Genomic DNA, 27526 nt, shown 5'->3' with positions numbered 1-27526 from the left:
AGGCCTGGGGGCGGGACCGAGAACAGCGCTGGAAGAGTACGGCCGGGGGCGGGCCAGGGGCGGTGCCCAGCGCTGCCCTGAGGGCCGGACTGGCCTGGCGCGGCGCGGAAGGCCGGGCCAGGCGAGTTCGGGGCGGGGCCGCGGCCGCGGGGTCTGGCCGGCCGGGCTGGCCGGGGCGGGCCGGGGCGGGCCGGGGCGGGGCGGCCGGCGGGCGGTGGCGCCCCTTCCCCAGGTGTTGCGGCGCTTCCACGTCGCCAGGCGGCCCGCGGCTTGCGCGAGCCCAGGCCGCCCCAGCGTTCGGAGCGCCGGCCCTTGGGCTCCCGCGGCCATGGCGGGGCCGGGCCCGGGGGACCCGGACGAGCAGTACGATTTCCTGTTCAAGCTGGTGCTGGTGGGCGACGCGAGCGTGGGCAAGACGTGCGTGGTGCAGCGCTTCAAGACAGGCGTCTTCTCCGAGCGCCAGGGCAGCACCATCGGCGTGGACTTCACCATGAAGACGCTGGAGATCCAGGGCCAGCGGGTCAAGGTGGGAGGCCCGGCTCGGGGCCGCCGTGCAGCCGGGCCCCATGGCGCTAGGGGTCGGCCAGGGCCCTGGGGGGTCTCCCCGGAGGGGTCGGGGTCGGGGGCCGCGGCGAGCACCCGACTGGTCCTTGGGGGCTGGGGTCCCCTCTGGCCCCCTGTCCGAGCAGGCCTGGGCCTGGGCGTTGGGGCCGGCCTCTGGGCGCAGAGCGCGGGCCTCGGGGCGCTGGGGTGCGCGTGCTGGGGGGAGTGCGGAGGAGAGGCCCTGCCCTCCGAGCTACACGCCGGGGGACTTTGCTCCAGAATAGCGTCTCCGGTGCCTGGCGGCAGAGCGCCTCGGGTGCGGGCACGGGGGGCGCCTGGCAGGCCTACCCCCGCCCCACCGCGGTCGAAGGCCCCAGCTCGGCCCTCGGGGGGGGACCCCAGGCAGCAAGGGACACCCCCACGACTAGGAGGGACCAGGAAGTAGTTGCTTCTAGGACCGGAGGGCCAAAACTTTTTGTCAGAATTTCCGGCCTGGCCACGCCTCCCTGCAGTCTCTTTGTGGACCTGGTGGTGGAACTTTACTCGGCCGGGGCGGCCCGGGTCCCCTCCCCCAGCTGCAGCCCGATAGGAACTGAAAACTTCACGGGCCCCGGAAGGTGGGGGAGAGGACCGAGGTTTGGCAGTGGCTCCGCACTAAACCGGCAGGATGTGGCTGCCACAGAGTCCTGGCAGTGGTCAGATAACTAATATTTGTGATTAGTGAATCAGTTTCTTAACCTGGGTGTCAGCTCTCCCGAACGGAGTGAGAGACCATTGTTCTTGCTCGGGAACTTGACTGAACTGCGCCGGACGGAAATCCTTTCCCCTCTTTGGTGGATTTGAGTTCCCACCGACTCCGGGACGGCTCCTAAGAGCCCTGGGCGGGGCAGCACAGGGCCAGGGCATCTCCTGGTATCTCCGTGTTTTCAGGTGGAGCCGGGTGATTGAGTCCCGTGAGCCCGGATACTGTGGCGCCGGGCCTCCCTGGGCTGCTGTGGGCCTGCTACCGGTTGGCTTTTGGCAGGATGCTTAGCTCTTTATTTCTGCAAAATTGGGATAATTTCTCCCTCCCGACCCAGCATGGAGAAAACGTCAGCCAAAAGCCTTTCCATGCACACGGTGCCTTTGGAGTTGATGTGACAGGGGAAGCGGAAACTCCCTGCCAGAAGGGTTGCTTTTTTTTTCTTTTCTTTTTTTAACAGTCTTTTGGGTTTCTGTGTGTTTTGAGTCTCCTTAGGATAGGAAAAAAGAACAAGGTGTGGCAGGCAGCTTTGAGTCATTATTCGGGACCACCCTTTGGAGCAGGTGGCGAGGGAAGGCTGTGGGATGGGGTCCACGGATAAGTCTGTGCCCTGAGACGCTGCCAACAGCCACGGGGAAGTGGCGAGTTGAAGGATAGGCGTAAACAATCGGGCTGCCTGCTCCCGCTCCCCTCCCTTCCCCTCTCCCCCCCTCCCCTTCCCCCTCCCCTCCCCTCCCCTCCCCTCCCCTTCCCCCTCCCCTCCCCTCCCCTCCCCTTCCCCCTCTCCTCCCCTCCCCTCCCCTTCCCCTCCCCTTCCCCTTCCCTCCCCTTTCCCCTTCTCCCTCCTCTCCCCTTCCCCCTCCTCTCCCCTTCCCCTCCTCTCCCCTTCCCCCTCCTCTCCCCTTTCCCTCCCTCCCCTTCCCCCTCCCTCCCCTTCCCCCTCCTCTCCCCTTCCCCCTCCTCTCCCCTTCCCCCTCCTCTCCCCTTTCCCCTCCCTCCCCTCCCCTTTCCCCTTCCCCTTCCCCTCCTCTCCCCTTTCCCCTCCCCTCCCCTCCCCTCCTCCCCTCCCCTCCTCCCCTCCCTCCCCTCCCTCCCCTCCCTCCCCCCCCCTCCCCCTTCCCCTCCCCCTACCCCCTCCCCTTCCCCTCCCCTCCCTTCCCCTCCCCTCCCTTCCCCTCCCCTCCCCTCCCTTCCCTCCCCTCCCCTCCCTTCCCCTCCCCTTCCCTCCCTTCCCCTCCCCTCCCCTCCCTTCCCCCTCCCCTCCCCTCCCTTCCCCCTCCCCTCCCTTCCCCCTCCCCTCCCTTCCCCCTCCCCTCCCTTCCCCCCTCCCCTCCCCTTCCCTTCCCCCTCCCCTCCCCTTCCCTTCCCCCTCCCCTCCCCTTCCCCTCCCCTCCCCTCCCCTTCCCCTCCCCTCCCCTTTCCCCACTCCCGGTGCTGACGGTGGTCAAGGAGGGGCTGGGTGTTCCTGTTTACCTGGCGAGATAACCTGTGCAGGAGCCCTGGGTGCACTGTGTACCGAGCACAGGTTATGCAATGCAGGGCAAGCACTTCGAGATTTCTTTTCCTGCTAGTCACCTTCAGATTGTTCTACTTGGGAGGCAGCCGGGTGGTTCTGGGATCAGGAGAGCAGTGTAGGCATGGTAACCCCCCTAAGAGATAACAGCGGCCACCCCTCTCAAGAGTCTGATGTGTGCCAGCTGTTTTACAGATGTGTTCTTGTGATTAACCCCACCTCACACGGGGCAGGCTTCCCCAGGCACACAGCTGGGAAGTGACAGATGTGCAAGTTTTCTTCCAGCTTTTCGGACTCCAGGGCGTTGGGGTCTTTCCCTACACCAGACTGCTGCTTCTGATTGTGTGGAGTGGGAAAGCCTGTGCAAGTATTTACTTCTTGATCTTGCAGCCAGAGAATCCTGAGGCCCAGGCACTGAAGAGGCTGTGAATTGCAGTTGGGTGGGTGGGGCAAGAGGACAGCCTCCCTGGCCCTGGGTGCTGGGCTCTCGGGACTCAGCGGGGGCAGGTCACTTGCAGGTCATTTTTCCTCGCCCATAAACTATCTCTGGGGTGTCTTCCAGCAATGTGATTTTTTAAAAAATCAAGTTTATTGAAGTTCAGCTTACACACAGTAAATGTGCCTCATTTCAGGTGTCGAGTTCTGTGAATCTTGACAAACTTTTGCAGTCCTGTCACCACCACCACATTCAGAGTATACATTCCTTCCATCAGCCCGGAAAGTTCTCCTGTGTCCCTTTGTGGCAGCGTCCTCCCTTCACCCCAGGCCCTGGCAACCACTGATCTCTTTTCTGTCCCTGTAGTTTCAACATTGTGGTTGTTAACTGGAACCTTTGAGGAACCAGAGTTTGTCGTTGTTGTTTCTGCAGAAAGCATGTTCACATCAGGGATTTAGTTTAAAACCTTCCCAGGCCTGTCTGGGGTCCAGCAAAGCATCCAGCAGGATCTCAAAGCCGCCTGTCCTGTGCTTGCTGGCTCTTGTTAGCTCTTGAGGAACCTCAGAGAGAGATCACCTAGCGCTTTTCCAGCTGCTCTGTGCTTGGGGAGCTGCGGACTGAAGCGGGGAGGCCGAGAGACCGCAGGGTCAGGAGGGCCTTAACTAGCTTACTTTTATCCAGTTTTATATTGAGGTTCTGCATGTCTTTGACTGAAGAGTTCTGCTGCTAAAAAAATTAAAAGTGGGGAACATCACAGATTGAATTAAATCCCTTTATTTCTATAGTCACTTCCTCTTGCGACCAGAATGACATCCCAACAGCTGACCTGGAGAGCTGGGGTCCTGTCTGCCTCGGCCACTTCATCTCCCTGCCCCTGCCCCACACTCAGTCCCCAGCCTCACTGGCCCTTTCTGTCCTTCCAACATGCCTGCCTCAGGCCCTTTGCATCTGCTGCCCTGCCTGGCACATTCCACCCCCAGATCCCCATGTAACAACAGCTGCTTCATCATTCAGCTGTCACTGCACAGGCCACCTCTTCAGAGAGGCCTTCCCTGACCTCCCAGCCCCTCCGTCCCATTACGGGGTAGGTTCATAGCATTTACGAGGACTTGACATTCCCTTGTTTGTGGTTCTCTCCCGTACAGTTTCCGCTCCTTGAAAGTGGACACCGCCTTGCGTACCTGTGAATCCCCACACCTACAATAGTGTCAGTGCTACAATAGGTAGTGCTCACTACCTGTGTGTTCATTGATTTTTATTTATAGGGAGGAAGCTGAGGCCACAATAAAGGAAGTGACCGACACGCCCAAGGCCCCACACAAGTCAGTGGCAAAACCAGGCTTTGAACCCAGGGTCTCCCTGGCTCCTAGTTGCAGCGCCTATTTTTACACTTGACGACCCTTCTGAGTCCCTCTCAGTTCGTAACGATGACCCTGAGATCTGCACGTTAATGACTCTAGCGAAAAGACAACTGTGGTCACCGCACTTGGAGAGAAGCGTATGGAGTTGGGCATTTTCTAGATTTTCAGGAATGAGGGTGGAAACCCCAAGGAGTTTCAGGGTGCTGTCAGCTAACAGAGCATCAGGCAGCCCTGGGCAGCTCCCGTAGCAGCCCTGCTGGTGGGAAGGCTCTGGCCGTGGCGTGGGCCCCCGGGCGGCCCTGTGTGAGTTCACTGGGCTCTAGCTGTGCAGGCTGAAGCTGGGGGCAACTCTGGGAGCTGCTGGCCTCTCAGCGGTGATGTCTCTGCAGGAGAACCCTGGACTAGGTGTCCAAAGGTCTGTTGCAACCTCATCCTAGCCCTGGCCAATTCCTTGTCCCTTCTTGGAGCCGCGGGCTTCGTCCTTTTTGAAATGGAACGAATGATCTTTGCTCTGCCTACTTCTCAGGGTTGTTGGACGGCTATGGACATGCTCAAAATAGTTAAAAATTCCCCTTGTATATTTTTGGATAATTCATCCACATGGTTCAGAATTTCAAAATTTCAAAGACATAAAAGGGCGTACCGTAAAAAAAAACAACCACCCTCCTTTCCATTTCTGACGCCCTGTAAGAGAAGGCAGACAATGCTACCCATCTCTTGTGTATCTTGAAAGTGCTATTGTGAATAAAACCAAAGAATTACAAACATAAGAGATTATTTGATTGTTGCTGTTGTTAGCATTTTCCTCCCTAGGGATTATTATTAGGATTATTTCTTAACCTGCCCCTCCCCACCTCACCATCCCCGGGGACATCTCAGCCGGTTCTAAATCCTGAACACATCCGAGTTCTGCTCACCCACCCTTATCTGGGACGACACAAAGGCCTGTTATGTAAACTGGTCTGTGCACCTCACAGGGGACGCGCACACGGGTCGGCCCTGAACAGCTGCGCCCCTTTATTCGGCCTTCTGTCGGGGTCACTGTCCCCATGCTGGGAAGGCAGCCAGCGTCCTCCCACACAGAGCTCAGTCTCTGCCCTGGGGCCCGGGCTCCACGTTGCGGGACCTTGCGCTCCATCGCTCTCCTGGTCCGAAAGTGCTTCTTTTTGTTGTTGTTGTTGCGGAGCACAGGCTCCGGACGCGCAGGCTCAGCGGCCATGGGCCAAGGGCCCAGCCGCTCCGCGGCACGTGGGATCTTCCCGGCCCGGGGCACAAATCCGTGTCCCCTGCATCGGCAGGCGGACTCTCAACCACTGCGCCACCAGGGAAGCCCAAGAAATCTGTTCTTGATGCCGGTGACAATCATCCTCATGGCAAAACGAACCTGCCTCCCGAGGTTTCTGCCAGTTCCGAGGCAGCACGTGCTGTGGGAAATGGTGGAAAGGGGGCCAGTGGTAGAGCCTCGGGCCCCAGGTCACAATCTTGGCTTTGCCGCCTGGGGCACGTCGCATCACCGCTCCTGACCTGTTCACCTGTCAACCCCGAGCTTAAGGACCTGACGCACAGCAGAGCATCAGCAGGTGGGAGCTGACACGGGCGTGGGTCCCCAGAGAGAGATGGTGGCCTGGGGCTCGGGAGGCTCAGCTTCTCAGCCTGGCTGCCCAGCTGCCCTTGTGCACTGATCTGCTTCGCCAGCTATGAAATGAAGGCAGAATCCCCATGTCTGTGCCGTGGAGGGCCGCTGTGTATGAAAAGGCGAGCCCACTGGGGTCACAGGGGGGTGGCATCGCCCAGACCGGGCCTTCTCACAGCTCACGGCCTCCACCTGCCTTCTTTCTTTGCTTCCATCCCTTTGGTGTTTCGGCCTGTTTGTGTTTTCCTTCCTTCTGTCAGCCCTGCGTGGCCCTTGCAGAGAGGCTTTGGGCGTGAGGGATCGTGAAGCTTAGTAGTAAGGGGGCAGCGCTCCCTCCCTGAGTCCCCATCTCCTGAGTGTTCGCCACTGTTCTCGTGCTCTGTCCTGCCTGGTCCTTGCAGCCACCCGGTGAGACCCCATTTCACAGACGGGGAGATGAAGGCCACGTGTGGCCGGTCTGAACCAGAACCTTGCCTGCCGGCTCCTCGTGTGGCGCCTTTTCCTCATTGCTGTTCACGCCCTCTGCCACACGCACGTGTGCATGCACACACACAGACACATGTGCATGAACACACGCGTGGAAAGGTTTGGGACCAATGTGAAATCTGGGCCGTCGTGTATCACTTGCATTTTACATTTTCTAACATTTTGATTAGCGGTGTCACATCAACATACTAATGCCATCTGCTTGTTAAACAAATCCTTATTAATTCAGATTAATTGGCAGAAGTGGTGCTTATGGCCAGTGTGAACAAAAGAAAGCGCCTGCCTTCTAGAATGGCCTATGTAATGCTGGGGTTTTTTTTTAAAATAAATTTATTTATTTATTTTTGGCTGTGTTGGGTCTTCGTTGCCGCGCGCGGGCTTTCTCTAGTTGCGGTGAGCAGGGGCTACTCTGTTGCGGTGCGTGGGCTTCTTATTGCGGTGGCTTCTCTTGTTGTGGAGCACGGGTTCTAGAGCGCAGACTCAGTAGTTGTGGCGCACTAGCTTAGTTGCCTCGCAGCATGTGGGATCTTCCCGGACCAGGGCTCGAACCCGTGTCTCCTGCATTGGCAGGTGGATTCTTAACCACTGCGCTGTTTTATTGAACGTACAGCCAGTGCTGGTAGGTAGAGGCGTCTGCAACCTGCTCTGGGGATGTAGTGAGTCAGGACCGTTAGTCACTAGGAGCGCCCTTCTCCGTGGGTTACATACGCATCCCCTCCCTTCTTACCTGTCCTGCTTGGCCTTGCAGGCCTCCCTCTCCTACCCCAGGAAGAGGTCAGAGTAGCCCTAGACCAGGTATGTGACTTTCCACACAGGTTGTTTAAAAGGCGACAACCTGGAGCTTAGATGTGTCGCTAGGACCTGTCCCTCTCAAAGTGGTCTCCTTGGGAAATTGCCTAAGTATTTCCGGATGTTGGATCACAGGGTGGGTCTGATGACTCAGAAGGGTCAGAGGCCACTGGAGAGAGCCTGCCACGCTGTCAGGAGGCCTTTGGTCCCAGATGAGATCTGACTGTGAAAGCAGAGTCCAGGCTCACGTCAGGCCGGGCCTTGCCCGAGGGCAGTCGCCATGTGTGGGCGACAAGGTTCATCCTGATCCCAGAGGCCTGCAGCGGTGACCTCCACCTCACGGCGGACAGTCGGTGGGTCATTTCCCTTCCGCATGTCAGTTTCCTTGGGCGCCATGTGAGGAGGCTGGACCACATCACTGAGGGATTCCATTTTCCCTGAGGAAAGTTCCTTGTAGTTTCAAGCCAGGTAGTCCCCACCTCTGCCTTTTTTTATGTCTGAGAAGTGTAAAAATCAGATTTTTTTTTAATTAAAAATACTCTGTTTATATTTTTCAGTGAAGCACTTTTATTGTTTTGGTTTAACTTGTTTTTTACTCTCGGGTTTTAAATCTGTAGTGGGGACACGAACAGTGGATGATTTCATGATGAAAAAAATGGATCACAGGATAAACTTCAGTTTGCCAGCTATGAATTGTCAGTATCTGCCATGTTTGCATTACAGATGAAATACATGGGAAAAATCAACCTTAATATTGAAATCACAAGGTAAATACCTCAATGTAAACTCCAGCTCTGCGGTCTGCATCAGGTTATTTTCCCCAGAATAAGCTCTTGACCAGTATTGGCCGAATGAAGGAGCGAGTGAGGGAGAGGGCGGGACGGGGGGCGGGGAGAGGCGGAGGGGTATGTCTGCGCCGGAGGTGGGTCCGGAACCTCAGCTTGCAGAGTGGGGTCCATGCAAGAGCCGGGGAGATGGAAGGCCCCCGTGTGCTAGCATGCCTGGGGCAGTTTGCTCTGTGTGTCTGTACGTGTGTATGTATATCAACACGTTATTGTTTTGCTTTACGTAAGTCAGCCTTACCTGACCATCCTGTCCAAAGTAGTACTCCACCAAGTTCCTTTTTAAAAAAATCTTTATTGAGATATAATTCATATACTGTGAATTCCCCCATTTAAAGTGTGCAATTCAGTGTTTTTTCCTGTTGTTTTGAATACTCACCAGGGTCAACTTTAGGATATTTTCATCACCCAGACAGGAGCCTGGTAGCTATCAGCAGCCATGCCTGTTCCACTCTCCCCCAGCCCATCTCTGTGGAGCTGCCCCTTCTGGACACACGTGTACATGGAACCACACACTGTCGCGGGGTCCTTGGGTCATGTTTTTGAGGTCTGCGTTACTTTTCATCCCTTCCTCGCCCTGCTTAATTTTTCTTCCTAGCACTCCATCCACCCCCCAAATCACACTCACCGTGTCGTTCTGTGCGTCTGCACCTGACACTGTGCCTTCCCCGTGTGTCCTGGCAGGTGAGAAAAGCACTCTCTCCAGGTGATGGGATATTCCCATTCATCCTCTCTGAACTCAGTAGGTGTAATCCAATATGAAAAGTCCCGTGTTCCTGAAGCTCTGTGGGATTTGCTTGTGTTGCATTGATTCATTCCTTCTTGTCATTCTCCCTGTTCTCCTCTGGAGGTTGCGCAGGGCGGGAGCTGGGCTTAGGGTCTGGCCTCTGTAGCGACAGCGTGTTCTGCTGGGCTGTGTTCTGGCAGCCCGTGCCCCACCTTCCAGATCTCTGATTTACTTTTCAGCTGCCTCTATTCCGATGTTCATTTCATCTTTTAGTTTCTGTATTCTGACAATTACGTTTTTCATTTCCAAGATCTCCAGTTGGTACTTTTTCCTATCAGCAATATTTTCATTCTCAGGATATTATTAACACTTCTATTTTTCCCAATTTTTCACTATGAAAAAGTTTAAAAATATAGGAAAGTTGGAAGGATAACATAGTGAGCCCCATATATGCTCTACATAGATTTAACAATTGCTTGTGTTTTGCTGAATTTGCCTTATCTTTTTGTATGTGTAATATAAATTTTTTTATTTGAAAGTAAGTTGCAGATAGCATGATACTCCACCCCTGGATACCTCGACATACAGCTTTTAAGAATAAGCACAGTGTGTTATCATACCTAAGCAAATCGTTGTTTCTATAAGCATCTACTTAGTCCATTTTTAAGTTTCCCCAGCTTCCTCCAAAATGTCTTTTATAGAGTTTTCCCCCTTGAGCTGGAGTCCAGTGTGGGTTTAGTCCAGAACGATGCCTCACTTCTGTTTTGATGACTCATGTTTTTTAAGAGTCGCTTTCTGGATTTGTCTCCCGTTTCCCTCGTGGTGTCTTTTCCCTTGTTCCTCTATCCTTTGCATTTTCTGTAAGCTGGGGGTTGAGTTTAGAGGTTCAGAGACACTCGGGTGGAAGGGTTTTGGCGAGAATGACTCACGGCTAATGTTTGCACCCACACTGCCCCATGGCAGGTGGGACGTGATGAAGGTCCCCCGCTGGAGGTGAGGCCAAGTTTGATCTCCACTCACATTTATTGTTAAAGATTCCTTTTTGCTCCATTTTCCTTTGTTTCTTGGGTTATAATTTAAGAGCCACGGCCTTGAGCTGGCCTCTTCTGTCTGGAGCAACAGACAAGTTAAGTGAGATGAAAAGGGGAAAACACCTGAAACTTAGAAGGTGCTCTGTCGAGCTTAACTGTGGTTGTTGGCTGGAAGTTTCCATGTGACACCCAGGACAGAAACTGCACGTCAGTGGGTTCAGGGTTTGTTCTGTGAGTACCTCCTCTCTCCCAGGTGCTGTTCTGAGTACCTACAAAAGGAAGACACATGAGATGTGTCCCTGTGCCTCGGAGCTCATGTCTGGCTTGGGGGACAGACGTGCAAGCACCTAAGGAGCATGAGTGCCGTCCATACTGCTGCTGCAGGGACTGAACTGCCAAACCAGGAACCGAATCATGCGGCCTTACAAGCACATGTGTGTTTAATGTGGCCATAGCAGGACCAGATATCTGAAATTCGGACTGTTCCTGCTTGGGTGCCATGCTGTCACGGGGCTGCTTGCCTGGTGCCCAGGACACAGACGATGCGCAGTCCTCTTCCCGGGCTTGGAGCTGGGCGTTGAAGGAGGACAGTTCCCAGTGAGGAAAGACAGGGGCTGTGCTCCAGGGCTGTGTTCATGTGCAGCCCCGGAAGCAGGAGAGGGCCTGGTGTTCATCCAGTCAGGGGAAGTGGGACCCCGTGGGGCGTGGGAGCCGCCTTCCTGTCATGCTGGAAGGTATGCTCTGGGCCAAGGAGCGAATGGGTTGGCTTTGTCTGATGCTGGGTGGCGGCCCAGCCGCAAGTCCTGGTCCGGGTGCTGCGGCCCCTGCTCTTGACCTCCCTGGGGGGCACAGATCGCTGCCTGACGTCCTGCCTGGGTTTCGTCCCCATGTACCCCATTGTGCCTGAAGGGGCTATAAGCAGGTAAGAGGCCACCTGTGAGTCCCACCTTGGTCGCCAGCACAGGGCCACCAGCTTCCCAGGCCCTCCTCGCTGTACCGGGAGCTCAGGCCGCCCACATCCCCCATGGGCGGAGGCTGGGCCTTTCTTCCCACCAGGACTTAAGGACAGGCTGACTGATTCCTGCAGGAGGAGGGGGTTTCATGAAAAAAGCACAGGACATGGTCTGTGGAGGAGCCGTGCACACAGCGAAGGGCACAGGTTTCGGAGTCAGACTGCGCTCTCCTTTCCTGTGCCCTGGGACCCGTCTTGTAAAAGGCTCTGAGATGCACCTGCAGGGCTGCCTGAGGATGGAATGTACCGAGACAGGGAGCTCCGGCACAGTCAGCCTGGAGGGGCTCACAGCGCGTCTGTCACCTTCATCACCCGGGTTCCCACCACTGTTCGCAAGATGCTGGAGGTGAAACACAGATGCCAGGAAGCCATCTGATCACCCTTGGTCCCCCGGCTGGTGGAGCACGGTGGGGAACCAGGGGTCCCGCCTCCCTTCTTCCAGTGGTGGTGGCTCTACAGGGAGAGCTGCATGGTGACAAGGGACACAGAAAGTTGCCTCTGACGCTGGGATCCTGAGCAGTCATGTTTCGGGGGCGGGAGGAACCTGGGCCCAGGAATCTGTCCGCAGCCCTTGTCAGCCGCTGGGAGGCGCGTCTGTGTCAGGTACGCGCGCCCCACCCCCCCACCCCCCCACCCCCTCCACCCCCCACCCCCCCCACCCCCGTCCGGTGTTGCTGCCCCGGTTCTCCTCACTTAGGCTCCATCCCCTCCGGCCTGTCTCACCCGCTAACACATTGGAGGTTTTGCAGGGTCTTACCGTCGCTTCTGGCAGTGCACCTGCCTCTCCGCCGCGGCTTGTTTTCAAGCCCGGGGCTGAGCTCTTCCCTGAGGACTGAGGCAGAAGTGACAGCGGCTGGCCGGGGAGTAGCTTGCAGACCACCTCCTGGTTCAGACTCCCCACATTCCGAGACACGATGAACAGCAGCGTGGGGGCTCGTATTTGGGTCTCTCCAACCAGTTTTGGGAGTTTTGTCTTGAGAACTAATTTTTCCAAAGTCCCTTTCTGCTATGAAGAAGCAAGGAACTTCCCACTGCCGGCCTCGTCCTGTGGGAGAAAGGCTGTTCAGATAAAATCCTCTTCTGTTTCCATCGGGAGGGATGGTGCTGGACAAAGGTTCTGGGACCTGAATCGCCAACGGTGCAGTTGATTTTATTTATTAGCTTTATTTAACCTACTAAGCAGAATTGACTTCCCACCGGGGCACATGGGAACCCTCTCTGGAGAGCAGCCCTTGCCCCGCCAGCCTCATCTCGCTCCCACTGGCCTGACCGCAGGACCTGCCCTCAGAGGGCTTCCTTCCTGGTCAGACGCCTGCTCTGCGCCAGGTTGCAAAGGAATGAGATGGGGTCTGTCCCCACCAGAGCCCGTGTTTTGTTTTATTTGTTTTTTAATTTTTGGCTACGTTGGGTCTTCGTTTTTGCAGGCGGGGCTTTCTCTAGTTGCGGCGAGCGGGGGCTCGTCTTCGTTGCGGTGCGTGGGGTTCTCATTGTGGTGGCTTCTCTTTTTGCGGAGCACAGGCTCTAGGCGCGTGGGCTTCAGTAGTTGTGGCGCACGGGCTTCAGTAGTTGTGGCTTGCGGGCTCTACAGTACAGGCTCAGTAGTTGTGGCTCACAGGCTTAGTTGCTCCGCAGCATGTGGGATCTTCCCGGACCAGGGATTGAATCCGTGTCCCGTGCGTTGGCAGGTGGGTTCTTAACCACTGCGCCACCAGGGAAGTCCCCAGAGCCCGTTCTTGATGGCGAGAGGCAGAGTTACAAACCAGGAGCCCCGCACATACAGCCCTGGGCCAGTTCCCACCGTGAACCGTTTCGTTTGGCCTGCTCAGTGGTGATTTGCTGGTTTGTTTTTTATTGAATTTGCTCTAGGCAGGATATCCTTTTCTGTCACCTTGCTGCATTTTATGTTCCCTTCCTGGCCCCCAAAGGCACCCAAGTTTGGGACAGGTGACATCCTCTGTGGTGTGTGTTGTCATAGAGGCAAGAGTCAAGGGCTGTGGACCACGAAGAAAAGAAAGCTGAGCCCGCTTGGCGTGGGGCCCAGGCCTGTGCATCGGGGAAGCTCCACTGACCAGGTGACCTTGAACTGGGGCCCTGACGGTTAGGTAGGAGTTCACCAAAAGGTCAAGAGGAATGCAGTCTATCCTAGAAAAGGAGATAATGGCAAAATGGTAACACCCTTCATGGGTGTGGGGACCCAGAGGGACAGTGTTAACTGGGAGTTGTTAGGTGTGGAGCTTAGAAGGGAAAATAGCCTCGTCCCTCACCTCGATACCGTACTTCCCCTTGAAATTCCCACCCCACATGTCTGAAACTCACCTGACTGACCCCTGCGGAGCTGGAGGGGGGCAGCTGCCCTCTCCCGAGCATCCGTGCTCTGGGAGCCCTTTTCCATCATGGTCGGGCCTCAGTCCTACCCTCTGTGCCCCAAAGATGCTTCCGGACTTCACTCTGGGTATCAGCAGCCCAGAGAATTTCCCCCAAAGTCAACTGTCAGATGAGACAGCCTGGCTGGGAAGGTCAGAGAAACTGGCGATGCGCCCGGTGGGAGGTGGGTGGCAGGCGGGCGTCGGGGAGGGGGCTCGGGTGTGATCCGTGAACGAGGCCCCCGTTTGTCTGTCCAGTGAGTGCAGGTGGAGAACTTCCAGGTGGGGAAGGAGGTGGGCGGGGGTGGTGGCTTCAATTTGGCAGGCAGGTGCTCGTCCAGCCGATGGACCGTGTATTCATCGAGCACCTTCTACCTGGCTTATGCAGAAAGCCAGCCAGACACAGCCCCTGCCCTCAAGAGTCCCACGTGAGGTAGGGACAGTAAACATTTAAGAAGTGTGCGTGCACGCCTGTGTCCAGCCAGGCGGTGCAGAGGCTGAGGCGGGGCCGTGGGGTGCGGGGCTGGGATGGCGAGGGTCTGAGACAAGAGCGTTTCAGGCAGGGGCCTTGATGCGGCCTCCCGGGAGCTGGACACGCGGGGTGGGCGATGGCAGGAAGTCGGGGCCTGTGGGGCCTGCAGGCGATGTGGAGGGCTCGGACGACGCACTTGAGGGTGGAGGCCGGAGAGCGGAGGGGCTGCAGGATCTCAGCCGGGTTCTGGCGGCTCCACAGTGGCTGCTGTGCGGGGCGTGGGCCGGGCGCTGGGCGGGTGGAGGCCGTCCGCAGGGAGCCTGGCGCCGGCTTGGCTGTGATGCGTGTGAAGGAGCGGGAAACGCAGAGCAGAGGAGCCTCCACACCCGTGATTTCCTGGGCGCTGGGCTGCTGCCGAGGTCTGTGCCGGGGAGCAGGCAGGCAGATGGGCTGGGACCCAGCACGATGTCGAGATGCCTTCCTCGGCCAATCACTGCACCTCCAGAGCCGGCTTTCTCCTCTGTGACGTGGGGCTCACGGTCTCTGCCCACAGCCCCGTGAGACCCCGAGAGAGGCCGGCACCCGCCGCGGGTCCCCGCACTACCCCTGCACAGGTCCCCACTGCGTCCACGCGGCACTTCTGCTCTGCTCTGGTTTCTAATTTTCTTTTTTTTTTTTTAAGTTTTTGGCTGAGTAGTTGTGGTGCACGGGCCTAGTTGCTCCACGGCCTGTGGGATCTTCCCGGACCAGGGATCGAACCTGTGTCCCCCGCAATGGCAGGCGGACTCCTAACCACTGCGCCACCAGGGAAGTCCCTGCTCTGGTTTCTAAGGCAGAGCCCGGGCCTGTGCTGCCCAGGAGATGGCTCAGGACGATGCTGCTCTGCTCGCCTGGGTCTCCGGTAGCTCAGGTGTCTGATAAGCCTCATTAACCTTCTCACCAGCCTCCCCGGGGCCCTGCCTGGTGGAGGAGCTGTGCTTGGCTGCCTGGAAAGCGGGGCCGCTCCCAGCCTGGCTTCACCCAGCTCTTGGAACACAGGGGGCATTCGGGCCAAGCCATAGGGCCGCCTCTGTAGGACCGTCCTCCACGCAGCAGCCGGCAGCTTTACAGACATAAGTCGGGGCACGTCCCGGCTTTGCCTGGGCTTCCTGAGGACAGCCGTAGGCAAGAGTGTGCGCGGAGCTCATCTGTTTCTAGAACAGAGAAGGGAGGAAAGGCTGTGGAGGCTGCATTCTCATGTTGGTCCCTCTGTGGGCAAGTGGGGCTTGATCGGGCCCGGCATCCCCCGCCCTGCACTGGCTGAGTGTCAGTCCATAGGCTGGCGGGTCCCTCTCATCTGGGACCCGAGTCCCGAGTGCTCAGTGGTTTCCAGCGGGCCTCCCGGGCTAGGATCCGGGAGGCTCGAAGGCTGTTTCTGAGCGAGGCTGGTTGCTGTGACAATGGCTGGAGCACAGGGTGCTGCTGAGACGTGCGGAGCGGAATGAGAGGCGTCTGATACACATCCCCTGCTTCGGACGATCTGCCGCCGTCTCCCACCATGGTGAAGTAACACCCGCCTCAGGCTCTGGCTCCGGCACCGCCGACGGCCTCGCCTTCCGGGGTGCTGCTTTGCTGCCATCTGGCCACGCTGCCCTTGCTGTGTTTCCAGCGTGGCAGGCTCTGTCCTGCCTCTGGGCCTTTGTCCCCTGCGCCTGAACACTGCCCCACAACTGGCAGGAGCCTCAGCCCAGGGGCCGCCTTCTGTGACCACCCTGGGAGGTGCCATCCGGGGAGGCCCTCCCGTTACCTTTGCTTTCTTCACGGTGCTCGTCCCCCCTCTCTGCAAGTGTCCCACTGGCCTTCTTCTCCTCTGCCTCCTTTTAACTGGAAAGGGAACTCTGTTCCTGTTTCACCCCCTGCAACGTTGCCAGTCCTTCCAACAGGGGCTGAGACATGGCTGACGTTCAGTTCGTACTGAATGAACAAATGTGTGGTCGTGCACACAGCCCGGTGTGCCTTTCTTTGAGCCCTTTACGTGTTCCACTTTGCATTAAAGCTCCTTGGCGTGTATTAAAAACGCCAGCCCCAAATGATGCCAGCTCAGTAATACCGTTAAGGGGACGCGTTTATCCAGCCCCTTCTCTGCGCTCGGCTCTGAGCACACTGAGTCTATCATTCACCCTTGCGGCACCTTTTTTGACAGATGCAAAGTGAATTAGGTTTTAGCCTGCAGGCATCAAGGCGGGAAGTGACAGGACTGGTTCAGGATCTCAGGCTGCTGGCCCGAGCACTGACCCTGCTTTTCTCTTCCCCTGGCTCTGATGTGGGGAAGTAGGCTGAGAGTATTTCCAGTCATGAGAAGGACCTACTTTCCAAAAATATTTCCTCCATTACTGCCCAGATTTCACGAGTTGGTTGACCCAGATACCGTAATCTGTAGCTATTGTGTTGGGTTTTTATTTTTAATTGTTACCGGTTACACTTGTGTATGATCGTTCAACAAGGCTTGGTCACCGGATACTCCCCTCTGCCCCCAGCCTCTAGGGGCAACCACTTCCGGCTCTTCTCTGTTTCTCCTTCTCTTGCTTGTGTTGCTACCCCTCCTCCCCCAGGTACACGCATCATCTATTGACTTCCTGCTTTGGAAGATGAGGGTTTAACTCTCAGCACTACCCTAGCCCCCATCACACACACGCACGCGTGTGCACGCACACACACGCACACACACACACACACACACACACTTTGCATCCTCCCAGTAGAGGTGTGTGGTAATGTTGATTAGATCAGCATTAAGTTCCTTTCAGTTCTATTCGCAAAACATAGCCCCAATTTGATCACTTCTCCCTAACTTCACTGCTACGACTGTGGTCTTTTACCTGGATTATGGCCACAGCCGTCTAACTGGGCTCCCCGTTTCTGTCCTTCCTCTTTTTTTTTGGCTGCATGGCTTGTGAGATCCTAGCTCCCCGACCAGGGATTGAGCCCGCGCCCTCAGCAGTGAACCCATGGAATCCTAACTACTGGATCACCAGGGAATTCCCTGTCCTTGCTCTCTTTTGATCTGTTGTCCATACAGTAGTCAGAGTGATCCTGTTTAAAAATAAATTTGATTGGCTCAAAACTCCCTGGCTTCCCCTTCACTCACAGTGAAGGACAAAGTTCTTGCTGTGGCCTCCAGGGCACTGCATGATCTGGCCCAATTCCTTGGTCATCCCTCATTTCTCTCTCCCCTTTCACTCTGCTCCCAACACACTGATCTTCGTGCACCAGTCATGTCTCTGCCTCAGGGCCTTTGCACTTGCTCTCTCTCTCTCTCTCCCTGGAATGCTTGTCTCGCAGGCATCTGCACAGCTGGCTAACTTTCTTCAGATCTTTACCCAACTGTTATCTCAATGAGGCCTTCCTATCTAAAACGTCATTCCTCACCATACTTGATAACTTCTTCCCCTGCTTGTTTTTTCCATCTTATCACTATCTAGCATACTGATTATTGGATTACTTATTTTATGATAAGTATTTTATTTATATTCTGTATTAACATATAAACAATATATATCCGTATTACTTGTTATTATCTTACTTAGCACCTGTCTCCTGCCCTAGACTGTAAGCTTGAGCCCAGGAATTTGCGTCTGCTTCCTCTGCTCTCTCTGGTACCTAGAACGTAGAGCAGGTGTCCAGTAAGCGCTGTTGAAATGGCTGAATGAACACATTCTGGTTAGTGAGAGCTGTTCACGGCTGAGCCATGTAGCACTATCTTTCATTCCCCGTGCTCCCTAGTTTTTCCTGGTGGTCGTGATCATCTTGTTTCTGCGTGGGGTCTATGTATTTACCATTAACTCGGCTCCAAATCCTCCCCTAACTGGCACACTCACCCTCTCCATCTACCCCACATACTGTGTAATTGTCCCCGCAACGTCTTGCTGCCTCTCAGTTCCATCTTCTTGAAGAAGTCTCTCCCAGAGCGTTCTTAATTTCTGTTTTAGATTTTCTGTGGCTAGAGGAATATCCTGTGGCTAGAGAATATTCTTCTCACAGAAGAATACAATCTTCTGAGATTCATTGAGGCTTATCTTAAGATTTAAGATCTTATTTAATCAAAGATTAAATACTTGGTATTGATTTTTCTTCAAGTTCACTGATTCTTTTTTCCTGTCTCCATTCTGCCGTTAAGCTCATCAAATGAATTTCCCACTTCACTTACTGTACTTTCCAGTTCTAGAATTCTGACCCTCTTAAAATATGTTTTTAGAAATAATTTCCGTTTCTCTAACTGAAATTCCCGATTTGCCCACTTAGAGTGGTATTTTGCTCCAGTTCTTCGAACATATTTTCCTTTAATTCTCTGATTATATTTAAAGTAACTGCTTTAAAGTCTTTGTCTACTAAATCCAATACTTGGGCCATTTTGGCCTTATTTTCTATTGACTGCTTTTCTCTCTTGGGGTCAAATTGTCTTTTTTTTTTTTTTTTTTTTGCATGTTTAGCAGGTTTTTAATTGTATACTGGAAATACTGGTTGATACTGGCTAGTGACTCTGCATCGTGTTGTAAGGGCACTGATTCATGTCCTAGTAGTCAATTCAGTGACTGACTGATCACCTTGAACCTGTGTGGCTTGTCTTCATGTTCTGTTAGGGTAGAGAGATGCAAGTCTGACAGTGTTTCTCTAGCCTTTCACCTTGACAGAACGCGGCCTCCAAACCTGAGAGCTTGGTTTAGGGTTTCTTGGGCAGGTGTCGGGAGGCCTGCCTCTTGCCGTGGTCCTCACTCGTAGGGCACAGCCTTCCTGATGTCTCAGCTCCATATCTGGGTCCTTCGCAAGGTGCTAAGGAGGCCTCTTCCCCGTGGCTGGGTTGGAAGTTCCCCCAGCACTGTTCAGCCTCCACCTCTGGTGTGTTCTCACCCCCAGAGGAGCCGCTCTCTGGTTAGAACCTGGGAGCCTCACCCTGTGCGCGGAGCCCGCGGGCTAGGACCCACCAGGGCCCCCCAGTCGCTCCTCATTCCAGTCCCACTAGGTGCTCCAGGCTCCATGCCCTGCTTGGAGTCTAGCCCCCTGTCCTGTGGTCAGAAAACCGTCCCCAGTAGAGTGCTGGCAATTGTGAGGCGCCTTCCATGAGTTTTGCTTCTTTCAAGGATTAGGGTCTTGTGCTGTGTTGTTTACATCCTGAAAACTGTAGCCTCCCATGTTTTTCTCAGTCTCCCGGTTGTTTAAAGAGGGAGGTCTCGAAGGCCACTAAATACTCTGCCAGAGCTGGAGGCTCCCAACCGGCCACGTCCTGGCTTGCGGCTTGGCTGCTGTCTTGGGATCTCCCTACCACCCGGGGTTTCCCTTCGCCTCTCTTTTGAGTTGAATTCTCTTTCTGGATCCCCCATTTCCTTCGTGTTGGTTGATTTCAGCAGCTTCCTTAGAAAGGGTGGCAGGAAGGTAAATTTTTTGAGGCCCCTATGTCTGAAAATGCCTTTGTTAAACCATCGCACTTGACTCAGTGATTAGGTGGAGAATTCTAGGCTGGAAATTATTTTCCCTTGTAATTTTAGGCATCGTTTCATTGAATGTCTAATGCAATATGGATCTTTTCTGTGAAGCCTTCAAACCAGTTTTTCCTTTCTCTCTTTTGTTTTCCCTGCAACTTTTTAGGGTCCTTTCTTCTTCCTCACTGTTCTGGAGTTCCCACGGCCAAGTGTCTCGTGGGTCTGTTTTCCTCCATTGTGTACTTAGTGGGCCTTTTCAATCAGTTCTGGGGAATTTTCTTGAAGCATTTCTTTGATTTTACTATTATTTTTTTCCAAAACTCTTACTATCCTGATGGTGGACCTTCTAGGCTGGTTGCACAATTCCTTTTCTCTCTTTTCCATCTCTTTGCGTTTTCTTCCCCTACTTGGAAATTCTTCAAGTTTATCTTCCGACGCTTATGTTGCATTTTTCATTTATGCTATATTTTTAATTTTCAAGAGCTCGTTTCTCCTTTCCGAGCGTTCCCTCTAAAATGAGAGTGTTCTTTTATCACGTCACGGACCTTTTCTCATCTCTGAAAACACTGATGATTATTTGGGAGATTGTTTTGAGAAACTCTGCCTAGTTTCTGTTTCCGCCAAGTTGCCTTTTCCCGTGTCTGCTTGGCCTCTGTGTTTGATGCTCCCCTCTGGGGTGCGGAGGGGAGTCCTAGGTCGTCTGGATCCCAGGCTGGTGTGGTGCCGAGGTCCCGCCTTTCACGTCACCCCTGCGTGAGCTGTGCCCCGGGGCCTGCTTCCTGGAGCCTCTCACCCTGCAGAGCAAATGGGATGTCTCAGGCCGGGGGTTTGGTTTGGCGAGTCGTGGCTCAGAGCGTATCAACCGGTGGACCCCTCTTGTGAGGCCCAGGAAGAGGTGGTCACCTCCACAGTGCCAGGGCCAGAAGCCCTGCCCGCAGGAACTGTCTGAGGCCTCTGGGTCTGTCCCCACCCTGGACGCCCCTTGAGAACGGGATAGAGAGGCACCCAGAGTGCTTGTGCCAGTGGAGGAGGGTGGATGGCCTGTGGCTCAGGATGTCATCTTCAGGGCCCCGAGGACCTGTGGTCTGCGGAGCAGAGAAGGCAGGCCCTGAGCCGCTGAGAGCCCTGGACCCGCCCATTCTGGTGCCCTCCGCGGCTCAGCCTCCTGGCCCGGGCACAGTGACCATCCAGGTTGGCCCCTGGCCCAGCTTCCGCCGCCCTACCTGGGGTCTCTGCCGCCATCCTGCTGCTGCTGCTGGAAGCCAGGGATGCTCCCGCCCTGCCGGGCGCCCATCCAGGCAGGCCTGGCAGCGGCCCTGATGGGTGCTGGTGAAGTGAGGACCTGGGCAGGAGGAGGGTTGGGACCGGGGTTAGGGTTAGCAGGCTGTGCCAGCTGATGGCAGAGGCCGCCTGAGAGGAGCCTCCCCGGGCCGTCCCTGACCAGCGTGAGCATCTTCCCTGGCGCCGCTGAGGCAGAACAGAGAGCCCGAGTGCTGGGGGCCTCCCGACGGTGGGGGCAGCGGGCACTCACGGCCCAGAGGGGCAGGCAGTAGACACGGCGCCAGCAGCGAGCCTGGTGTCCAGGGCAGAGAGGATTCGGGGTCCAGTGTGCTTCCCGCCACGGTGCAGAACCCACCCCCTTGTCTTGGGACTCTGGAGGTGGAAACGGGGCTGCCCGCCTCCACGTTGCTCCCCCCGTCCTGCTCAGGCCGCTGAGTTGCCTTCCAAGGGCTCAGAAGGCCCCTCCGCTCTGTCCACCTTCTGGCCCGTCCTACGTGGGGCCTGCCGGGCTGTGGCCGGTGGCCTGCCCCCAGAAGCAGCACTTTGGGGGTGGGTCTGGGGGCTCGGCCTCCCCGTCCCCTGTGCTCAGCTGCACCGCCGGGTTCACGGGACCCCTGTTCCTTTAGCTGCAGATCTGGGACACGGCTGGCCAGGAGCGCTTCCGCACCATCACCCAGAGCTACTACCGCAGCGCCAACGGGGCCATCCTGGCATACGACATCACCAAGAGGAGCTCCTTCCTGTCAGTGCCTCACTGGATCGAGGACGTGAGGAAGTACGCGGGCTCCAACATCGTGCAGCTGCTCATCGGTGAGCGGGGGCCCCTGCGGTCCACCCGTCTGTCTGTCTGTCTCAGTCTCTCTCTCCTTTCTAAACAAAGGGCAAACAGAGCACAGAGAGGGCTGAGCTTGGCCAGGTAGGAGCGGAGCCAGGACCATGATCTAGAAAATTCGGGGACTTCCCTGTTGGTCCGGTGGTTAAGACTCTGAGCTTCCACTGCAGGGGGCACGGGTTCGATCCCTGCTCAGGGGACTAAGATCCCACGTGCCACGAGGCACGGCCAAAAAAAAAGAAACTTCGGATCCTGCTAATCACTTGTAAAGTTCCAGTCAAAGTGGAAATGAGACGACGCAGGCCAGGAAGCGGTCGCCACGTGGCCGCACCTTGGTCCAGGCTAGTTCGGCCTTCATCATGTGTGTTCTCATAACCCTGCCTGCTCCTCACGTGTCAGGGATGGGGCCGAGGGGCAGAAAAGTGAAGTCATTTATCCCGTCCACATAGCCTGTGAGCATGTAAACGTGGCCGATCGTGATTCAGTGGCCTGCTCTGTCGGCCACCCTGCAGGGGGTGCTTCTCAGGTGTCCACGCTCCTCCCAGCCACTCTGAAGTCTTGGTGGAGGGCAGACGCCGGCACCACCCGCAGAGCATCTCACTCGGAAGCACTGGGTGGGCCCACGCGTGTGCATTTCTAACAAACAAGTTCCCGGGTGACACAGTGATCCCACTTTGAGAACCGACGCTGCAGGGGGTGCCGTGACCTCCATTTTACCTTTTCCTCCTGCATAAACTTCTCGGGCCTGGATTCAAGAAGCTTTGGACCATGTGTGTGGTCCCTGGGGTGCTCGTCCCAACAGTCAGGCTGATTCCTCTAAGGTGAGCGAGTGCAGATGGGCCTGGACTGGGGTGTGGGTGCTCTAGGCGGACTGGACTCCCCGGGCAGGAAGGGAGTCCTCCCTACGTGGCCCGATGCTCCCCTTTCATCCAGGACTTTTTTTTTTTTTTTTTTTTTTTTTAGTTTTTTATTTTTTTGGCCACGCCGCTCATCTTGCAGGATCTTAGTTCCCTGACCGGGGATCGAACCGGGGCCCCCTGCAGTGGAAGCGCAAAGTCCTAACCACTGGACTGCCAGGGAATTCCCAATCCAGGACTTTTAAAATAAAACATTCTATCATAGAGCACTCTATACAAGGACATAAAAGGAATAGCGTAACAAACCCCAGATTCAGCAGAGCCAGCAAGTCCTGTCCACGGTCATTTCAGCCCTCGGCCCCTCCCCCGACCTCATATTATTTTGAGGCAAATCCCAACACCAAATGATTTCATTTGCAAATGTTCCAGCATGAATCTATAAAAGATACAAACACTTAAAAATATATAATAACAGTACGCTTTTCACATTTAAAACATACTGACATCTCCTAATACAATCAACTTAGCTGATCTGTGGTCAGATTTATAATTGCTCATAAATATCACATGTGGTTTTCTTTTCAGTTTGTTGAAATCAGGATCCAAATAAGTTCCAAACATTGAAATTGGTTGCTGCATTGTTTAAGGTTACCAAAGAAATTGTAGATTTTTTTTTCTTTTTTTTGGCCATTCTGCGTGGCTTGTGGGATCTTAGATCCCCGACGCGGGATTGAACCTGGGCCCTGGCAGTGAAAACAACAAGCCATAACCATTAGACTGCCAGGGAAGTCCCTAGGTCTTCACAGATGCTTATCTATTTTTTTGTCCCTATAATCAGATTATAAAAGTCAATCACTTAGAGACTTAAAAAAAATTCTTGTAGAAATTGGACCAAGGAGCAATTGACCAGATTATATAAAACATAATGAAACGTCTCACACCTCATGGGAGAAGGAAAGGTGTGCTCTCAGGGGCAGCTGTAGTCTGTGCTCTTATTATCAGAAAAGCAAAATAATCAAAACCCACAATCTTACAGAGAATTAAAAAATTCCAAAGGAAAATATGAGAGCATAAAAAATCAGAAAAATGACAAAATTTTAGCCAAAAAAAAATAGCAAGGCCAGATTTCTTTAACTTCAGCATTGGTGGAGTGCCCGCTAGGTGCTAGCTTGTGTCCACTGTGTCATTTAATGTCTGCTCTGCAGAAGGTGGTGTCGTAGATGGGGGGCTGAGACTCAGAGATGGAGTGAGTTACCCGAGCGTCACACAGCAGGTGACAGGAAGCTGGCGTCTCTACCCAGGTCGTCTTCCAGCTCTAAGCACAATGTTCTTTTCACCAAACCTTCCCGCTTCTATTTCTTAGGGAAAAGCAATAAAATGCACAAGCCCCTGGCAAAAATAAGGAAGAGATGAGATGAGGGACTAAAGGATGGAATAAGAGCATTAAAGGTAGACTCTCCCGGCTCGCTGCCTTTAGCTGTAGCCGCGCCCACCTGGGCCCTGGGCCTCACCACTGCCCCACCTCCCCGCAGGGAACAAGTCGGACCTCAGGGAGCTGAGGGAGGTGCCGCTGGCCGAGGCGCAGAGCCTGGCAGAGCACCACGACATCCTGTGCGCCATCGAGACGTCGGCCAAGGACTCGAGCAACGTGGAGGAGGCCTTCGTGAGGGTGGCCACGGAGCTGGTCATGCGGCACGGGGGCCCTCTGCTCAGCGAGAAGGGCACTGACCACATCCAGCTGGACAGCAAGGACGTCGGAGAGAGCTGGGGCTGCGGGTGCTGACCGGGGTGCAGGGCAGGCAGGCGGGGCTGCCCCACCTCCTCCCGCCCTGTGGCCTCCTCGCCCAGCCCTCCAGAGCTGGCCTCCAGGGTGCCAGCCAGATAAAGGCCTGGAATTACCCCGCCTGTGGCCTGGATGCTTGATGGGAGCACTGCCCTCCAGGAAGGAAGAAGCAGGATTCCTCCCGCGGGAGGCCCTGTTGGCACAGGGTAGGGTGTGGGGCCCTTCCTGCCAGCCAGCTGCTGTCCCCGCCACACGCGGCACGTCCCAGGACTGGCGCGAGCCCAGCGGTGTGGACCTTGGCCCAGGGGCTGGGAGTGGGCCTCCTGGGCTACACGCTGCCTGGTTAGGACCGTTTCACACGAGGCTGTAGCAGGGTGTTGCTTTCCAGGGATGTGACCGGAGCTCCGGGTCCTCCCAGGGCATTCCAGGGCCTCCTGTGCAGGAGCAACGGCCCAGCAGACTCAGTCCTGAGCTTCGTCCCGGGGTTTCCCTACCTCCCTCCTTCCTTCAAGGCCAGCTCCTGCCTCAGCCGGGCCTCCCTGTCCCATTTCCACGGAGCTTCTCCTTTTCACCGGAACAACGGTGGGTCACAGCCCACAGCGCTCGTCTGCTGGCTTGGGGCCCAAAGTTTTGCCACTCAGGTTGCAAAAGCAGTGAATCCTTTAGCTCTGGCTCTCGGAAGCTGGGGGGTAGTGGGAATGAGACAGGAGTGCGGACATTTAAGGGAAAAGTAAACGCTCGCACCCCTGAGCCCAGCCTGTCCCACCTGACTTGCAGAGATCCTTCGTGCCACGTTCAGAGTGCCAGCTCCCCCGCCGCTCCCAGACCAGCTTAGAGAGTTTCCTGCACAGAAAAGGCGAGGCCCTGGCAGGCCTGGGTCTGGGCCCACCCACTCTAATGGTCTCTGCATACGCTGGACACTGAGGTTAGACAGCAGGGGACCAGGGTCACTGGGGCCCTTGGAAGCAGCACCGTTCCCTGGGTGCAGCTCAGAGGAGCGCAGGGACTGGACTGGGGGAGCAGGTGGTCTTCCCAGGCCAATCCCAGTCACTCCCATCAGCCCAGTTCAGCCCTGCAGGCCCCCCGCCCCAGTGTGGGGCCCCAGGAAATCAGCTGCTCTCAGAGCCATGGGCGAGGCCACATCAGGGAGACACAGCCCAGGGCCCCTGAGAGCCCAGAGGTGCCGCACAGCTGCAGTCGGGCTCCCTGCCTTCCATCCCAGCACCTGGTCTGCGTCAAACCCTCCCAGGCAGGCCTGGACACAGAGCAGGAAGTCAGACCTTGCCAGGCAGCCCCAGGAGGCAGGTCAGGCAGGGCTGCTGGCCCTTCCAGCCGCGGAGGCTGAGCCTGGTCCTGGAGGGGAAGGACGCTGGCCTGGACGGGCCAGGAGCTGCTGAGCAGGGGTCAGCCCGCTGTCGGCCGAGTGGGCTGGGAAGTGGGAGCAAGAAGGCTGCCTGGCTTCCCTCCCCCGTCCCTGCTAATGGGATGGGGCCCAGCCCCTCCACCTGCACTGAGGGGTTCCCCAGAGAGGGGCCCCCTTCAGGCCAAGGGCAGAGGTCCTCCAGCCCCATGACCTCTCTGCAGGGGGCTGATGTTTGGGCAGAGCTGGGTGTTCAGTCCAGGCCCAGCTGGGAGAGAAGTCTCACGAAGACCACCTTGCACAGACCTGCTGCTCTGGGGGGTGGGGTGCATGCAAGGAGCAGCGGCCGGGACTGTGCCCCAGTTCCAGCGAGCACAGGTACTGACCCCGGGCCCAGGGCTGCCTCACAGGGCTTAGGGAAGGAGGGAGGCCCCCAGCTCACCTCCTCCAGAAGGAGCCCTGCCGGGCTGCCGGCAGCATCCGGCAGTCCGCATCCAGGGTGCACAGGTACAGGAAACACCGGTGACAGGGGCTCACCTGCCACCTTGGGCTGTGAGCCATCCCCCTACTCCTGTGCCCGGAACCCTGCACAGGGGAGGGGGCCTCACGGTGGCCCTTCCTCACCCAGAACCAAGGAAGCAGCACTTCACTCTCTCCTTTCACAATCCCAGGGCCCAGTGGGTCTCCTGCCACCCATCCTCCGCATGGAGCAGCCTCGCTCCAGGGCTGTAGCCTAGAACTCAGGGGTCATTTCGGGCTCCCCACTTTCTCCCCCACCCTACAACCGTGCCCCCTGCCCCTCTGCCCAGATGGGCCCCATCCCCTCCCCTGGATGCCTCCCTGACCTCCTTGGCCTGGGCTTCCACCAGCCCAGGCACCATCCTGCTGCTGTGAGGGGGGCAGCTATGAAAGGTCCCTCCCCCATCCTGACACCTTCCAGTCGCCCCCGGGGCCCTCGGGATGTCCATCCTCACGCGGGTGTCCAAGGCCTCACACAGCTCCATTCCTTCTTACCTGCACCGTCTTGCCCACAGGAGCAGCTTCTGTCCAGGCACACCCCTTCCTGCCCTGCCCCCCTTACCGACCCTGCCCTTGAATACGTGCCATTTAGAATCCCACAGATGACCAGCTGGTCCTTTGCTCATCGTACCCCCTGGCAAGAATGCATTCCTTCCCTACCCACCCTAGGCCTGCGGGCTGAAGCCATTTCCTACGGAGGCTTCCCGTCCTCCGTCTCAGAGCCAAATGCTAGCGCTCAGGGCCTCCCTGGGCGCGCTGCTGGCTGCCTGCTCTGGGGTGCCCTGGCAGATAGGGGCCTCACTACCTCTCTGGGCCTAAGTCCCCTGTCAGATGGGCCCGGACGGATGGACTTGGCCAAGGGACAACGGGAAGTGTGTAAGACAGCACGGCCCCGCCTCTTCCCTCTCCCAGGGCCTCTTCCTTTGTTTATAAGTTACCCAAGAACAGGAGCAGGTGAGGTCAGGGGTCAGGGGCCAGGAGAGGAAGCCCGGCAGGAGGGCCAGGAAGTGTCCCAGCCATCGGGCGGAGGAGGGCGGTCTGTGGCCTGGGCTGAAGGACCAGTGGAAGGCTGGTGTTTTATACTCCCGGGAGGGGGACAGGCAAGGGACAGGGATCCTGACTCCTGAGCCAGAGAGGTGGGCCCGGTCCAGAGGGCGGGTGGGTGTTGGGGGTGGAGCTCAAGGACACAGGCCCCAGCAGGCGTGAAGCTGGAGGAAATTCCTAATTCACATTGAATGCAGTTACTTCTCCCCGGAGGGCTGCCGAGGCTGGGGCCTCAGAGACCTCTGAGCCTGCACCTGGGCTGGGATGGGGAGGGCCTCAGCCCAAGGATGCCATGGCATTTGGGGATTTTTCACATTGCCTATTTATGAATATATAAATCTTTATAGCGAATCTATTTTTTAAAACATGGAAAAGTTGCCTTTATGGAGACTTAGCAGAGCCAGAGTGTACGCATTCCTAAACTATTAAACGTTTCTGTAACGA

The 27526-nt window shown here is 56.2% G+C and overlaps 1 protein-coding gene and 1 long non-coding RNA gene across 5 annotated transcripts; one reads left to right on the top strand and one right to left on the bottom strand.

Moving 5' to 3' along the window:
• The first annotated feature begins 234 nt into the window (after positions 1 to 234).
• RAB43 (RAB43, member RAS oncogene family) lies at positions 235 to 27526 on the top strand. 4 transcript variants are annotated; one of them, XM_089919824.1, is made up of 3 exons: positions 235 to 526; positions 21320 to 21497; positions 23909 to 27526. In XM_089919824.1, exons 1-3 carry the CDS (start codon positions 329 to 331, stop codon positions 24157 to 24159), a joined length of 627 nt encoding a protein of 208 aa, XP_089775950.1. In that variant the 5' UTR covers positions 235 to 328; the 3' UTR covers positions 24160 to 27526. The 4 variants fall into 4 exon arrangements, with proteins under 4 accessions (XP_089775950.1, XP_089775949.1, XP_089775951.1 ...); XM_089919823.1 differs by having other exon boundaries at positions 239 to 526; positions 21314 to 21497; XM_089919825.1 differs by lacking the exon at positions 235 to 526 and adding an exon at positions 8410 to 8892 and having other exon boundaries at positions 21314 to 21497.
• On the bottom strand, positions 22456 to 26849 carry LOC149748324 (uncharacterized). The gene is made up of 2 exons (XR_016394777.1): positions 26534 to 26849; positions 22456 to 23765 (listed from the first exon to the last, which is right to left on the bottom strand). It is a non-coding gene; the product is annotated as an uncharacterized LOC149748324 (long non-coding RNA).

Source organism: Delphinapterus leucas, chromosome 10, assembly GCF_059928025.1.
Source record: "Delphinapterus leucas isolate spDelLeu-1000000601 "Yukka" chromosome 10, BTC_Dleu_Yukka2, whole genome shotgun sequence".
Taxonomy (NCBI): domain Eukaryota; kingdom Metazoa; phylum Chordata; class Mammalia; order Artiodactyla; family Monodontidae; genus Delphinapterus; species Delphinapterus leucas.
This window is presented reverse-complemented; position numbering and strand designations above follow the sequence as displayed.